Consider the following 15,413-nt stretch of genomic DNA (forward strand, 5'->3'; position numbering starts at 1 on the left):
TACATTGCTGATTGTTCATACCGATTGACACCATGACCTCTTTTACTTATGCAGCACTCTGAGTAATTTGAATTAATCTCCTGCCCCTCTGATTGTACATTCCTTAAATAGTTGCAGCAACTAGGCTGATTAATCTGTTAAGATTTTAAAATAATGCACATACTGTTCAAATCTTTCAAAATAATTTGTGGACCAGAAGAAGGGTGGGATTTTATTAACACCAAATTGTAAATTAAATTAACATAACCAATTAACCTTTGAGCAAATTAAACTTTAATTTTTCAACAGGCTTATGGTGAACAATCCATGAGGAAATCAAGTGTTTTTGAATGGAATAGGAAGTTTAAAGGATAAATTCACTTTTGGGAACATATTAACATTTTTGAAGGTTTGTTCCATTGTTGTGTATTGTTCTTTTTTCTGCAGAAATCACTATGACTAAGTCCTGATTGGGTGAAATGCATGAGGGGTGACCACCCCCTCATGCATTTTACCCAATCAGGGCTTAGTTGTACTGATTTCTGTAACTATCTCAATAACTAAGCCCTGATTGGGTGAAATGCATTAGGGGAGTGGTTAGAAGGTGTGGTATTTGTGGAAGATATACAATGAATGTGGATGTTTGTAATGTATGTGGTGTGTGGTGGCTCTTTTCTTTGCTTCTGCAGAATGAACTTGGATAGCCATCAGCACCCATGGTTCAAGTACTTGAACCGAGAAATTCTTTGGTTTTGTACCATTGGCCACGTTTAGTGCCTTAAAAAAATATTCCACATTTTGCCATGTTACATCCAAATACGTACATGTATTTTATTGGGATTTTATGTGATAGACCAACACAAAGTGGCACATAATTGTGAAGTGGAAGGAAAATGATAAATGGTTTTCAAAATTTTTTACAAATAGATATCTCAAAAGTGTTCACCTTCCAGCAGGACAATGACCCTAAACATACAGCCAGAGCTACAATGGAATAGTTTAGGTCAAAACATATTCATGTGTTAGAATGGCCCAGTCGAAGTCCAGACCTAAATCCAATTGAGAATCTGTGGCAAGACCTGAAAATTGCTGTTCACAGACACTATCTGTTCAATCTGACAGAGCTTGAGCTATTTTGCAAAGAAGAATGGGCAAACATTTCCCTCTCTAAATGTGCAAAGCTGGTAGAGACATCCCCAAAACAGACTTGCAGCTGTAATTGCAGCCAAAGGTGGTTCTACAAAGTATTGACTCGAGGGCTGAATACAAATGCACGCCACACTTTAAAGATATCTATTTGTACAAAATTTTGAAAACCATTTATCCTTTTCCTTCCACTTCACAATTATGTGCCAATTTGTGTTGGTCTATCACATAAAATCCCAATACAATACATATACGTTTTTGGTTGTAACATGACAAAATGTTGAAAATTGGGTATGAATACTTTTGCAAGGCACTGTAAAGTCAGACAAAAAAGTTACATTTACCTACCTATAGCTGGCATATTAGAGAGGGCCACATAACTGGAATTGTGGACAATCCTAGTTTTAAAGGTTGCTTTCAATGCTGGTTCATCAAAGCACGGGTAAACCATCCTGGCAGATGATGGCTCCAGCTCCGATCCCACAAGGGTTCTGCAGACAGAAAATGAGAAGCAGTTAACAGACTAGGATGAGGGGTTCTCAAGCCTTGTTTGTTTGTAGGACCTCTGCTATATATGTCATCAATACACAGACCCCAGAGTAGAAAAAAAACATGAAAACTAAAAAGTAAACCAGACGAAATCAACATAGACAATAAGCATATGGGCACACTCATTGTGAGGACAAGGCAATGGATTATTTGTCCTATTATGTGCTCCTTCACCTGTGAATTGATATATATCATTAATTTATTATAGCAATACTTATCTATTTTTATTTTATTCAGATGTATTGAGGTATGAGTATCCATGAATACAACATGCACTTATGTATCCATGTTCTACGATGTAAAATAAGCTGATACGTCGAGGGGGACAGATCCTCATAGGAGACAGATTTTCATGCTACACCGGAACGGCGCGGGAACACGGCGAGAGGAACGCGCGGAGCAAAGGTAAGTGAATTGACACAGGGGGGACTTGGGGACTTAATATGGGGATTGAATTACTATAGGGGGGATGAATTACTATATGGGGGATGAATTACTATGGGGGATGAATTACTATATGGGGGATGAATTACTATGGGGGATGAATTACTATATGGGGGATGAATTACTATGGGGGATGAATTACTATATGGGGGATGAATTACTATGGGGGATGAATTACTATGGGGGATGAATTACTATATGGGGGATGAATTACTATATGGGGGGTGAATTACTATATGGGGGATTAATTACTATGCTTACTATGGGGGAATATTACTATACTTACTATGGATGACACATACACATCATTCATCTACTCTTGGTCCGGCCCCCGGGTCCAATATATGAACCCATTGCGGCCCTCAATTCAAAAAGTTTGCCCACCCCTGGGATAGACAGTCATCCTTCTGACTAACTATATATGGCTATAGCTGTATATAAGCCATTTCCTGTGATAAATTTCAGACCCTTACCCATATAAAAATATATATAAACTGTAAATATATCAATTCTGTCACTGCTTAAAAATTAAGAATGGAGATTAAAAATATATAATATTAAATACCATAATTAGAGCACTATAAACGATATAAAATAATAAAGTTTATTAGTATTATAAAATTAAAATATTATTATATAAATGACTTATATACTACTGAGTAGCGAAACAATACACAAATATAAAACTACTAACTACAGAGGACTCAAGGGCATGACTTCCTACTCATGTAGTAAACCCATACATTAACAATAAAATTGGTCTATGATTACATATATTAGGCCCACATACTCAATAAGCCACAGTGACATCACTCCTGCGCGTGCGGCTCAGTGTACATTACAGCTGACAGGCAGGGGGAAGCATTTATGACCGACAGGGTCTCTTCTGTCATAAAAACCCTGCCTGTTTTTAAAAAGTGGGTTTAATACCACCTTAAGCATGTTTATGGGCTTATTCAATATAACAGTGCAAGGACCAAAGAATAAAATAAGCACTCATTGCACACAGTCAGAAACTCTGTAGTACTTGTCTGAATTTAGAATAAATATTATGATTGATATCTATTTTTGGTAACTTTTGCTTTGCTCCCTATAGTGTTTATTAAAGAAGTTTGTAAAAGCCCAAATTCAAGCCTCCTAACCCCACCCCCAAGTTCTCCTTCTGGATGTTCCCATTCATTTGTATTTTTATATTCTTTTCCATACTTACCTTTTTCAGATGTCACTGGGCAGTCACTTGATGTTCAGGGTGATCTTCTGTCTCTCTTTTGTCCAGGGCCGGGTGGTTCAAAAGGATGCAGGAAGCATTGCTAATGTAATGACGTCAATACTTATCTCTAAATTCTTTTACCATGACCCTTAAGCTGGCGATACACTATTAGATTTCTGAATGAACATTTGTACAAAAATTCTCCTCATTACATTCAATGACATGACGAATGATATTTGAAAGTACTTCAAAAAACATTTATTTTAACATCTGATTTTGTAGTGAATGCATTTTCTCAAAAAAACTATACAAATTAGCTGTTAGAAATTTGTTCATTTGAGAAGATTTCCATCCTGCTCCTTCAAATTTTCTTGTCACTGCAGTTGAAAATGAACAACAATTTAACTCCACTAATTATTAGAAAATCAAACAAATGTTCATAAAACCAACATTTTTTTGACCAAAATTCTAATAGTGTATGGTTAGCTTGCGTGACTTCATGATGCATCCCCAGGCATTGTACCCTTAATCCCTTGACACCGATCGCATGCACATATGCAGCCTCTTGGCATCTGGGCCTTGACACCGAACGGCCGCATATTTGCGTGCAATTAAAAAATACATATGTGCTGAGAGCGTGCGCCCTGTTCAATCGGGACATTTTCTGATCGTGTGACCACCGTGAGGGTGAATCACAGCGGTCACATGACCCTAAAACCCCGCCCGCCTCCCGGCTTATGAAACTCTTAAAGGGCCAGGAGGTGCCGGCGCCCAGAGGTTAATGCCCTGGGCTCACAGGAATGGGGTTGCTTAATGCTGGGTGCCAAGCCAGAAAAAAAACTAACCCTGCACGACAAAGCTCTTCAGAGGACAGCACTAGGGTGAAAATGAGTACTGTATCTAAACAGACTTTTTTTTTTTTTTTTAAACAGTTGCGCAATGAACTTAGAAAAAAAAGTAAAAACTATAGGTTACTGCAGTGGGTACAGTCTGTACCAAGAACAAGGTAGGATTTTAATCTTCCCCAAATCTTTAAACAATGCACAGCAGAATGTATATTTGTATCAAGTTCTAAGCCTCCCCAAAATGACAACTGCTGTGTACATTCCTAACTCTTTCCATTTTGTATTCTATTTCTGTTAAAGCTATAATTTTAAGATTGTGCAGTGATTGTTCATATTATCCTTTGTGAGCTAATGACTTTGCACCTTGTTGAGATTTAATCCCATATTTTATTAACTGTAAATTATTATATGGCACTTAAGTGGCTCAAAGAGAGCAGAATTTCATTCTGACAGAACACGCTATTCAAAATGTAAATGTTTTAAATGTACAATCTAAAATCATCTCATTTTCTGGTTTAAAACCTTATTACTTTAGAGTATATCAGTGATTTCAATGCATGTCATAAAATACTGTAAACATTTGGAGAAGTGTTGATGTTTCCAGGGAATGCCAGAGAATTTGCAGCAGCTGTCATCTGTATATGGAGGGATTTAGTGCCCCTCTAGTATCTTCGAAGGGAATGTATGTTAGCAATTCACACAACACTGGATACAGCAGTATGAATACGTCATTAACCACTTCAATACTGGGCACTTTTACCTCCTTCTCGGGCAAATTTGTAGCTTTCAGTGTTGTTGCACTTTGAATGACAAGTGCGCGGACATGCAACACTGTACCCATATGAAACTTTTATAATTTTTTCCCCACAAATAAAGCTTTCTTTTTGTGGTATTTAATCACCACTGGGTTTTTTATGTTTTGATAAATAAACAAAAAAAAACTGAACATTTTGAAAAAAATGTGTTTTCTATATTTCTGTTATAAAATTTTGCAAATAAATAATTGTTCTCCATAAATTTAGGCCCAGATGTATTCTGCTACATTTCTTTGGTGAAAATAACCCAAATCAGTGCTTATTATTTAGTCTGTAGGAAAGATATAGAGTCTACAAACTATGGTATGTATCTGAAAATCGATACTGATGGCCTATCTAAAAATGTCAGGACAGTACAAATATCCCCCAAATTACCCCTTTATGGAAAGTAGACAGTCCAAGGTATTTAGTAAGAAGCATGGTGAGTTTTTTTGAAGTTGTAATTTTTTGTCATAACTTTTTGGGAAAATGAAGAAATAAAAAAAAACCCCCACAAAACCAGTGCAGTACAACGTCATCATATAACTTGTGAAGCAGTGATCAGAAACACTGACTGGTGAAAGTATGAAAAAAAACTTTTTTACGATTATTTTCTTACATTTTCTATTTTTTTAACAGACTGTGACCAGAGCAAAATAATGTTACCATAGTGTTTTTTTTAACTCATGATTGCTTATAGCAATACATTTTATTGCTATAAGCAATCATTTTTACTGAATGAAATATATTAATTCAGTATGTATTGTTGTGATAAGCTATGATTGGCCACAACTAATCACATGGGTTGTGATTGGCCTTATCTGTTCCATGTGATTACTGTGACCAATCACAGCTAGCAACACAATTGTACATAAAGAATGACATGAATTGAAGCCATGTGATCTGTTGTGATTGGTTACCGTGATCACATGGTACCAGCAGCAGGCTAGTACAATGAGCTGTCATTGGCTGTGTCTGGTGGATTTTCCTGACGAAGGGGCCCTGCATGGCCCAGAAACGTTGCCGCTGTTGATATTATGTGACCATTAAATAAAGCTTTGGACCCTTTTGAGGATTCATTGGTGTGCTGGTTACATTTTTCTTTTTGGACAGCCAGTGACAGGTCGCACCTACAGTTGAATGTGAGGCACGTTCTTGGAGAACGTCATATGACATCCACATGGAATGGTGAAAGTCCTGCCTAGCCATCATTTTGCAATAGGCCAGATGGGAAGTTATTAATGGAAACCTGTACTGAGAGAACATAAGGCTTCATTAACAACCCTCTCTCTGAAAATGCTATGGAAGGAATTGGAACAAAGTAATCCAATTCCAATGTTCCATATACTTCCATATATTTTAGGACACAGACCTAAAGGACAATGATCAGGGGGCAGTGAGCTGCAGTTACATACTGTATAGGAGCTCTAAGAGCTGATTGGGGGGGAAGGGACACACCCCCTTCACACAGCACACAGGAAGAGAGCTGAGGCTGTCAATCATATTCTGTGGGCTGGAGGTCCTTCCCGAATCCTCTGTCACCTTTTTTTCTCTACATGTCAGGAAAAGTTGTCAGAAGTGACTCATGCTGATAAAAGAGGAAGGAGCCAGCAGAGAAAAATGACACTTAGTGCTTTGCAGAGAGGCAAGTAAACACTATAGAAATATGTGCTTTGTTCAAATTCCATGTCTGAGGTTTACAACCACTTTAACTGCTTGCCGCCCTGCCACTGTATATATATAGGTGTGCAGGGCGGCAGTGGAGCGCAAAACCACGTTTTAAAACGGGCTCCGCGCTCCCGACACTTTCGCGGGACAGGGGGCGCGCGCGTGCGCTCCCGCCGACCCGCGGGTGACACGATTCGATCTAGGAGGGATCAATCATTAGATTTCAGCCAGTGATTTCTGGCTGAAATCAGATGATCGGTCCCTGTCCTATCCTGTCCTGTGTTGACATTTACACAGGGCAGGATATGATGTCATTCTTCTCTGCCTGGACACATTCCGTTCCAGACAGAGAAAAAGACACAGTAAAAGTGAGTAGAAAGCACTACACTAACAGTTAGAACACACCTAGGTCACATTTAACCCCCTGATCGCCCCCCCCCCGAGTTAACCCCTTCACTGCCCTGTCACCAGTGTCACTGATCAGTGAAGCGATTTTTACTGATCACTGTATCAGTGTCGCTGGCGACTTCTGATAGAGTTAGCGCCCCTCCCAGATAGCGCCAGTTTGCCCGCTAGTACACCAGTAATCCCGTTTAACCCCTTGATCGCCCCCCCCCCGTTAACCCCTTCACTGCCCTGTCACCAGTGTCACTGATCAGTGAACCAATTTTTACTGATCACTGTATCAGTGTCGCTAGCGACTTCTGATAGTGTTAGCGCCCCTCCCAGATGGCGCCAGATTGCCCGCTAGTACACCAGTAATCCCATTTAACCCCTTAATCTCCCCCCCCCCCCCAGTTAACCCCTTCACTGCCCTGTCACCAGTGTCACTGATCAGTGAACCGATTTTTACTGATCACTGTATCAGTGTCGCTGGCGACTTCCGATAGTGTTAGCGCCCCTCCCAGATAGCGCCAGTTTGCCCGCTAATGCACAGGATTTTTTTTACCAAAAACATGTAGCAGAATACATTTTGGCTTAAATTTATGACTAACTTTGAGTTTACGATATATTTTTTATAGCTGAAAGTAGAAAATATTGTTTTTTTTCAAAATTTTCATGTTTTTTTTTATTATAGCGCAAAAAATAAAAAGCGCACAGGTGATCAAATACCACCAAAAGAAAGCTCTATTTGTGTGAAAAAAAGGACGTAAATTTTGTTTGGGTGCAGCATTGCATGACCGCGCAATTATCATTTGAGTTAGTGCAGCGCTGTATAGCAAAAAAAGGCATAAATTACAGTATCTATACCATAGTTTGTAGACGCTATAACGTTCACACAAAGCAATCAATATACACTTATTGGGATTTTTTTTTACCAAAAACATGTAGCAGAATACATTTTGGCTTAAATTTATGACTAACTTTGAGTTTACGATATATTTTTTATAGCTGAAAGTAGAAAATATTGTTTTTTTTCAAAATTTTCATGTTTTTTTATTATAGCGCAAAAAATAAAAAGCGCACAGGTGATCAAATACCACCAAAAGAAAGCTCTATTTGTGTGAAAAAAAGGACGTAAATTTCGTTTGGGTGCAGCATTGCATGACCGCGCAATTATCATTTGAGTTAGTGCAGCGCTGTATAGCAAAAAAAGGCATAAATTCCATTATCTATACCATAGTTTGTAGACGCTATAACGTTCACACAAAGCAATCAATATACACTTATTGGGATTTTTTTTACCAAAAACATGTAGCAGAATACATTTTGGCTTAAATTTATGACTAACTTTGAGTTTACGATATATTTTTTATAGCTGAAAGTAGAAAATATTGTTTTTTTAAAAAAATTTCGTGTTTTTTTTGTTTATAGCGCAAAAAATAAAAAGCGCACAGGTGATAAAATACCACCAAAAGAAAGCTCTATTTGTGTGAAAAAAAGGACATAAATTTCATTTGGGTACAGCATTGCATGACCGCGCAATTATCATTTGAATTAGTGCAGCGCCAAACAGCAAAAAAAGGCCTGGTCATTAAGGGGGGTAAATCCTCAGGTGCTTAAGTGGTTAAGGCTGGTACACATGGGCCAAATATCAGCTGGCATCAGTTGGTTCAACAGCAACTGCTGTGTATACATCAGTCTGTCTGGCTTCTGTCAAATGGCCATACTGGAAAAACAGCAGCCAATCGGCACTCGCAGTCAATGGCTAAGAGCACTGACCGATGTTCTGGCAGGGGGAAGTCCCCCTGTCAGTACACAATAGCTCAGCAGGGAGATCGCTATACTAATATCCTCATTTTTTTTCTTTGGTTCAGCCTGCTGGGTTGAACAAAAAAAACTGTCTGTGTTTACCAAGCTTTAAGAACATACAAGAGATGAAGAACATTCAACCCACAGAGAACAGAGAGTGAACTGTAAAGAGGAAATGATTGCTGCTACTCCCAACCAACCCAGGTGAATACATGATAAAGAACAGCCTCAGCCTACATGTCTCCACCAAACCACACACCCTGATGCATTTCATCCCACGGGTCATAGGGACTCCTTATGACAAAGCCCCATGCATCAGGGTGTGTGATTTGGTGGAGACATGTAGACTGAGGTTGTTCTTTATCATTTATTCACTTGGGTTGATATGGGGGCAGCGGCAACCCTATCCTCTTTACATTTACTAGCCCTCTGGATTGGTATTAGAACAAGCCTGCACCCCTTTTCTGGGACACAGTGATATGCTTTCACCTCTACTTTGAGGGGCACCAACAGCAATCTAACAGGCAACAGAGTAAGCTGTTATACAGAATGAATACAATGTTGCAGACATGGAACTCCATTGTTTATCTTATGCGATCTGTTGCTTTATCTTTGGGGTTTCACTCCTTTAAACTTAACAAACAAGTTCTGTCTCTGCAACATTGAATCAATTCTGTATAGATGTCATGCTTTGCAGTAGGTGATTCCTAGTTGTAAACTCCAAGGAGCAGGGCCCTCCTATCCCTCTTGTATTGAACTGTATTGTTGCTGTATTGTCTCCCTTTATATTGTAAAGCGCTGAGAAAACTGTTGGCGCCATATAAATCCTGTATAATAATATTAATAATAATTACACTGTAGGTGGTGAGTACAGGAACCTCCACATTCTTTGTACACAGTGCAGCGATCTCCCTTTCTCTTAAGTGTTCTTAGCCTGTAGTGTAAAGTTGACCATACATGGCTGTTTTTTTTTAGTTCAGACCAGCGGGCTGAATGAAAAAACTGAACCGATTCCCCATCCACACATTTGAGGTGGATGGGGGGAATCCTCCGTTGTGAAATTGTATTCTGACAGCTGATTGGTTGCATGGTCTTATTGAAGCAAGATTTTCCAAAATGCCAGTTCATGAGAAATCGATTTAATGATCATAGATTGATGGAAATTTGTTCAGTCCCTGCTAAACTGGTTGAATTTCAGTCTATCTATGGGAAGCTTTAGGCTATTTTCTCTATTGTTCAAATGTTCTTTCTCTTCTGGTCAAATGTTCCTAAGGATTTTTTCTTTTAGGATTGAATGCTGGGGAATGTTACAATTGTCCTGTGAAAGGCAGCAAATAGAAACTGACATTTCATATGTATTATAAACATTACAAGTATTAATCGAGACATTCACACAGCAAACTTTTTACGAAAGGAAATATTTTAAAAAACTTTGGATGGGGTAGAGGTAGACCCAAGTTTTCATGTCTATCTTTGTCACCACTCTGTTTGTCCTGGAGACCAAAAAGAGGATGAGTCCAAAATTCTGGGATGTAAACTGAGAAAAAAGGGAAGGGGAATCCTCCAATCAGACACCTGTTACTGTGATAGCTCTCTAAGTGCCCATTCAGGGCAGCAAGGCAATATGGTATGTCCTATGATTTTAGTTTACCCAACGTGCTGTGTTGGCAAGTATTAAAAAAAAAAAAAAAAAAAGGAAAAATGTTGCATTTGCACAGTGTGTTCTGCTATGCTGTAATACTTCAGAACAAGCTGCAGTGCATAACAATAACAAATAGGTGGAATAAAAAGTACTGAAATGCTTGTTGTGAATATACTGGAAGATGGGGATTTCCCTAACTTTGGAATTTTTTCTCTCATTTCCTTGTGGTTCTCTGGGACAAAAAGTGAAGGGAAATCGTCTTATCCAGTGGAAAACAAGCAGCAAAATATATCCTGGTAACAGTTTCAACCATTCCCTGTATTATTTAATACAAAAAAATTAAATTGTGCCTTTACATACACGTTAAAGGGTAACTCCACTTTTGCAGTAAAAAAAAATAGCAAATAATAAAAAAAATAATATAACGTATACAATTGCACCTCAGCCACAAGCCATATTGTAATGGAACATTATTAAAAATTACCTTTACTTTTCAATCAGCAGTGCTCTTATTTTCTGTAGAATGCAATGCAATATGGCAACTTGGGGGCATTCTGTACACACATGGTGTACAGAACACCCACTGAAAATTTCCTGCTTGTGTGATTTGGTTACTGATTTTCCTAGAAGTCTGCACTAAGATACAAGTCAGATTTTTGGCATCCCCTGCAACAAAAATGTCATTTTTGGTGAGATACTCTCAAAGGGAAATCATGTATAAAGGGATGCAGACACTGCCAATTTCCTCATTAGAGCCCTGCAGATGCAGCAGCTTATTGAAAATTATAAAACCACTTCCATTCACATCCAGTCTGCACATGGACACAGACAAATAAACATCTATTTCTTCAGAATAACAAAAGGTAGTATTCTGCAACAGTGTTTGTTAAAATCCTTGCAATGTACATAGAAAACCCAGAGGGGAAAGTTTGTTTCTCAACAAAAGTAGAGTTACTCTTTAAAAGGATAACTTCACTTTCACAGGAAAAAAAATTAGCAAGTGATAAAAAAACATATAGCGTATACAATTGCAACTCAAATCATATTGTAATTAAATGTTATTAAAAATGACCTTTACTTTTCAGTCTGCAGTGCTGTAACTTTCTGTACAATGCAATGCAAAATAGCAACTTGGAGGCATTCTGTACACGGACGATGTACAGAACACCCCCAAATGTAATTTCCTGCTTGTGTGATTGGCTTACTGAGAAAACCCCAAAGGGAAATCACATATAAAGGGATGCAGACCTTGCCAATTTCCTCATTAGAGCCCTGCCGGTTCAGCGGCTAATTGATAATGATAAAATCACTCCCATTCACATCCACTCTGCACATGGATGCAGACAAACAAGTATCTATTTCTTCAGAATAACAAAAGGTTGGAATCTGCAAAAACGTTTGTTAAAATCCTTGCAATGTACCTATATCATCCAGAGGGGAATGTTTTTTCTCAACAAAAGCAACTTTTTTTTTATCTCCGTGTTTGTTTCAATACAGAAATGACAGAAAACAGCCAAGCAGCTAGCACTCTAATAAAAAAAAAACAACAACTCAGAAATGGCAGCTTCATATTTCACTCAGAACAACTTACCTTTAAGTGTCGGGAAGCTCTAGAATACAGCAAAGATAAGCATTACTCCCCCTTTTGTGGGCACCACACATAGGCTCCAGCATTGACCTTTTTCAGGAAATGACATTAGTGACTATGCAAATTTACCTAATATGGCTGACTGCCATTTTCCCAAGCTCTGTCATCAGAGAGTGCATTGCATATTTTAAGGTCTCATGCACACTGGGTGTTTGCCCAGCTCTTCTAAAAGTCTTTCTGCTGGCAGGAGAAAAGCCGTGTAAAAAAACACGCCTAAAGTGCATCGATTCATTTCAGTGGGCAGAATATTAATTTATTCTGGCCATTGAAATAAATTAATGTGCCTAGAGCTTAAGCACATTTAGAGGCGTTTAGTCTGCTGCTCCTGAACGTGGTGGCAGTGAGGGTTTTCCTGCCTCTAAACACCCCTGCCTCTAGATGCCTGTAAATGCCTATGTGTGCATGGACACATAGGCTAGTACTGAGGGGTGTTTAAAGGCAGGAAAAAAAAAACGCAAGACTCTGGAAGTGACATTTAAAACACCAAGTGTGCATGTGGCCTAAAGGTGACAATTGAAATAATAACTGTTTCCAAAGTTGATCTTATGACTATGACTGCCTTAAAGCGGAGCTCCACCCAAACGGGGGAAGTTCCGAAGGCCTCATCCCATGCTCTTCATTAAGGATTGGCACCTTTGGGGAGCGGGTACCCGAATTTGACAGATATTCTCTCTCACTTCCCCTCGGAAGTTATCCTCCCCCCTTCACTCTCCGTAGTCTTCTGGGGCACGTGACAGGTCCCAGAAGACTACTGGACCATTCACAAAGCACAGCGATTCATTTCAGTGGGCAGAATATTAATTTATTCTGGCCACTAAAATAAATTAATGTGCCTAGAGCTTAAGCACATTTAGATGCGTTTAGTCCAAAAGACTGATGCTTCTGAACGTGGTGGCAGTTGGGGTTTTTCCTGCCTCTAAACACCCCTGCCTCTAAATGCCTGTAAATGCCTATGTGTGCATGGTCACATAGGCTAGCATTGAGGGGCGTTTAAACGCAGGAAAAAAAACCCCGCAAGACACTAGAAGTGGCATTTAAAACACCAAGTGTGCATGTGGCCTAAAGGTGACCTTTGAAATAATAACTGTTTCCAAAGTTAATCTTATGACTATGACTGCCCTAAAGCGGAGCTCCACCCAAACGGGGGAAGTTCGGAAGGCCTCATCCCCCGTTCCTCATTAAGGATTGGCACCTTTGGGGAGCAGGTACTCAAATTTGACAGGTACCCGCTCCCACTTCCATTCAGAAGTTGTTCTCCCCCCTCCCTTCCCGTAGTCTTCTGGGGCACGGGACAGGTCCCAGAGGACTACAGCACCATTCACAATGCACAGCGCTACTCACGCATGTGCAGTGGCCACCCAGCTGTGAAGCCACAAGCTGTCACAGCCAGGTGCCCACACTCAAGATGCCGGGGACACAGGAAAGCTCATAAAACCTGCTGTAAGCACATCACCGGATCGAAGGACAGGTGAGTGTCTGTTTTTAAAAGTTAGCAGGTACAGTTTTTGTAGTGGCTGACTTATTTTTGTAAATTTTGACTGGAGCTCTGCTTTAAAGTAAACTTGCCAAGGGAGAAATGTGGGGCTGCCATTGCTGACCAGTCCTGAAAATCCTACTTTCCATACTGCTGTTCTGACCTGATGGCCTCAAGCAGATGTGGAAATTCAGAGTAGCTGGAACTCCTTATTATACTTGTTGCTGGTCAATAAACAGGGAAGCAGAGAAAAAGCCACCATAGTGTAATAAAGTAAAGTTTATTATACCATACACAAGTGCCAAAGACCTACTCACACATAAAAATCGGGTCATACACCCACCAGGCATGAACTGTAAAACCCACAGTCAGGGTGCTTGCATAGGGAGTCCAAAGATGGCTTCCGTCCGTGCGTAATTGCATCACCATGCTCTAGTCCGACATGTTGCGTCACGATAACATGTGACTTCTCCAGGGATCCCTGGTGGCTTTTTCTATGATTCCCTGTTTATGAGCCATTGGGAGAGTGCAGGAGTTTTGTAAAGGTGCTTATCATTGTAATGGTTGATTAACCATGGGCTGTGTGGAAGCTGATCCTGTGTCCATCCAGAGAGTGAGATTCATCCCACCTGGAACTATACTGGTGATTTGTTATGCCTTATGACTCCTTGAGGGTCAAAGATTGGAGGTAAGCGTGCACGCTAGACGGTGACAGATGGTCTGATGCACTTGAGCACGTATTAATTTTCACTGCCGAAGATTGATTCATCACAGTTATACGTTTGGGACTTTGTGCTATATGAGTTATGAATATTGTTCATTTATGATCACATGTATTTATATTAGGTTAATATTTGTTTCACTTAAATCACCTATCACTTATATTTAGACACATTCTTGATGGCATGTTTAGAGGATCAGCATGACAGCTAGGAATCCAGCATTTTCAGAAGAAATAGTATGCTGTGGCCTCCCTAAATTTGTTTTTAGGGCCCACTGACACTCTGAGTTGTGTTAACACACATGTATTAACACAACACATTCTGGAGCATTAAGGCACGATGTGTTAAAGCAGATCATTCATGGTAAAATTGCAAACTGTTGTAATTCCTACACCGTTCTCCTGATTTGGATGTAAATACCCTCAAATTAAAGCTGACAGTCTGCAGTTAAAGCACATCTTGTTCATTTCATTTCAAATCCATTGTGGTGGTGTATAGAGCCAAAAATGTTAGAATTGTGTCGATGTCCCAATATTTATGGACCTGACTGTAAATGGTGCTGTAATTCACTATGCATCATGCATTATTGTATGATAATTCACAGGTCTCACTATTACACAGTGTGCTGCACAATTTTCTCATTGCAATGCACAGAGCATAAGTATGAGTGTGTTGTGTTGCATTATAGCATGCTGTAGTTGTGCGTTGGGGTGCAATTAAATTTGGATTGCAACACGTACCTACAGTCTGCTGTAATATGTATCAATAGTGATCTCCAGCATATGACCAAAAAAATCAGTGTTGGATGCCTGACCATAATTACAGTGATTTCATTACAGTCCCATTTAAAATCCAAGGTACATACCAGAAAATGATGTACATATAAAATAAAGTAAGGACTGTTAAGGGATAAACATAGCTGAAGGGGGATGCATTAGAAGAGGATATGTAAAACAGATTCTGAAGGTTTGTTTGGCTAACAGAGTATGGAAGTTCACAAAATAAATCTCTATGAACTTTCCGAAAAGTTAAAAAAGGTAAAAGCTTTCATCACGTAATAAAGTCCCAACTTCCTGAGAACAATCCCTTGTTTCTCATT

The 15,413-nt window shown here is 39.3% G+C and overlaps 1 protein-coding gene across 1 annotated transcript in view; it reads right to left on the reverse strand.

Moving 5' to 3' along the window:
- Window positions 1–15,413, reverse strand: part of LVRN (laeverin) — a 202,497-nt gene that overhangs the window by 97,674 nt on the left and 89,410 nt on the right. Inside the window, exon 2 of the mRNA XM_089684834.1 lies at window positions 1,474–1,616. Coding sequence (XP_089540960.1) covers window positions 1,474–1,616 — 143 coding nt within the window. The remainder of the gene's footprint in view (window positions 1–1,473; window positions 1,617–15,413) is intronic.

This window comes from Staurois parvus, unplaced genomic scaffold (assembly GCF_062004578.1).
Source record: "Staurois parvus isolate SC_StPar_1 unplaced genomic scaffold, SC_StPar_1.0 ptg000358l, whole genome shotgun sequence".
NCBI lineage: Eukaryota > Metazoa > Chordata > Amphibia > Anura > Ranidae > Staurois > Staurois parvus.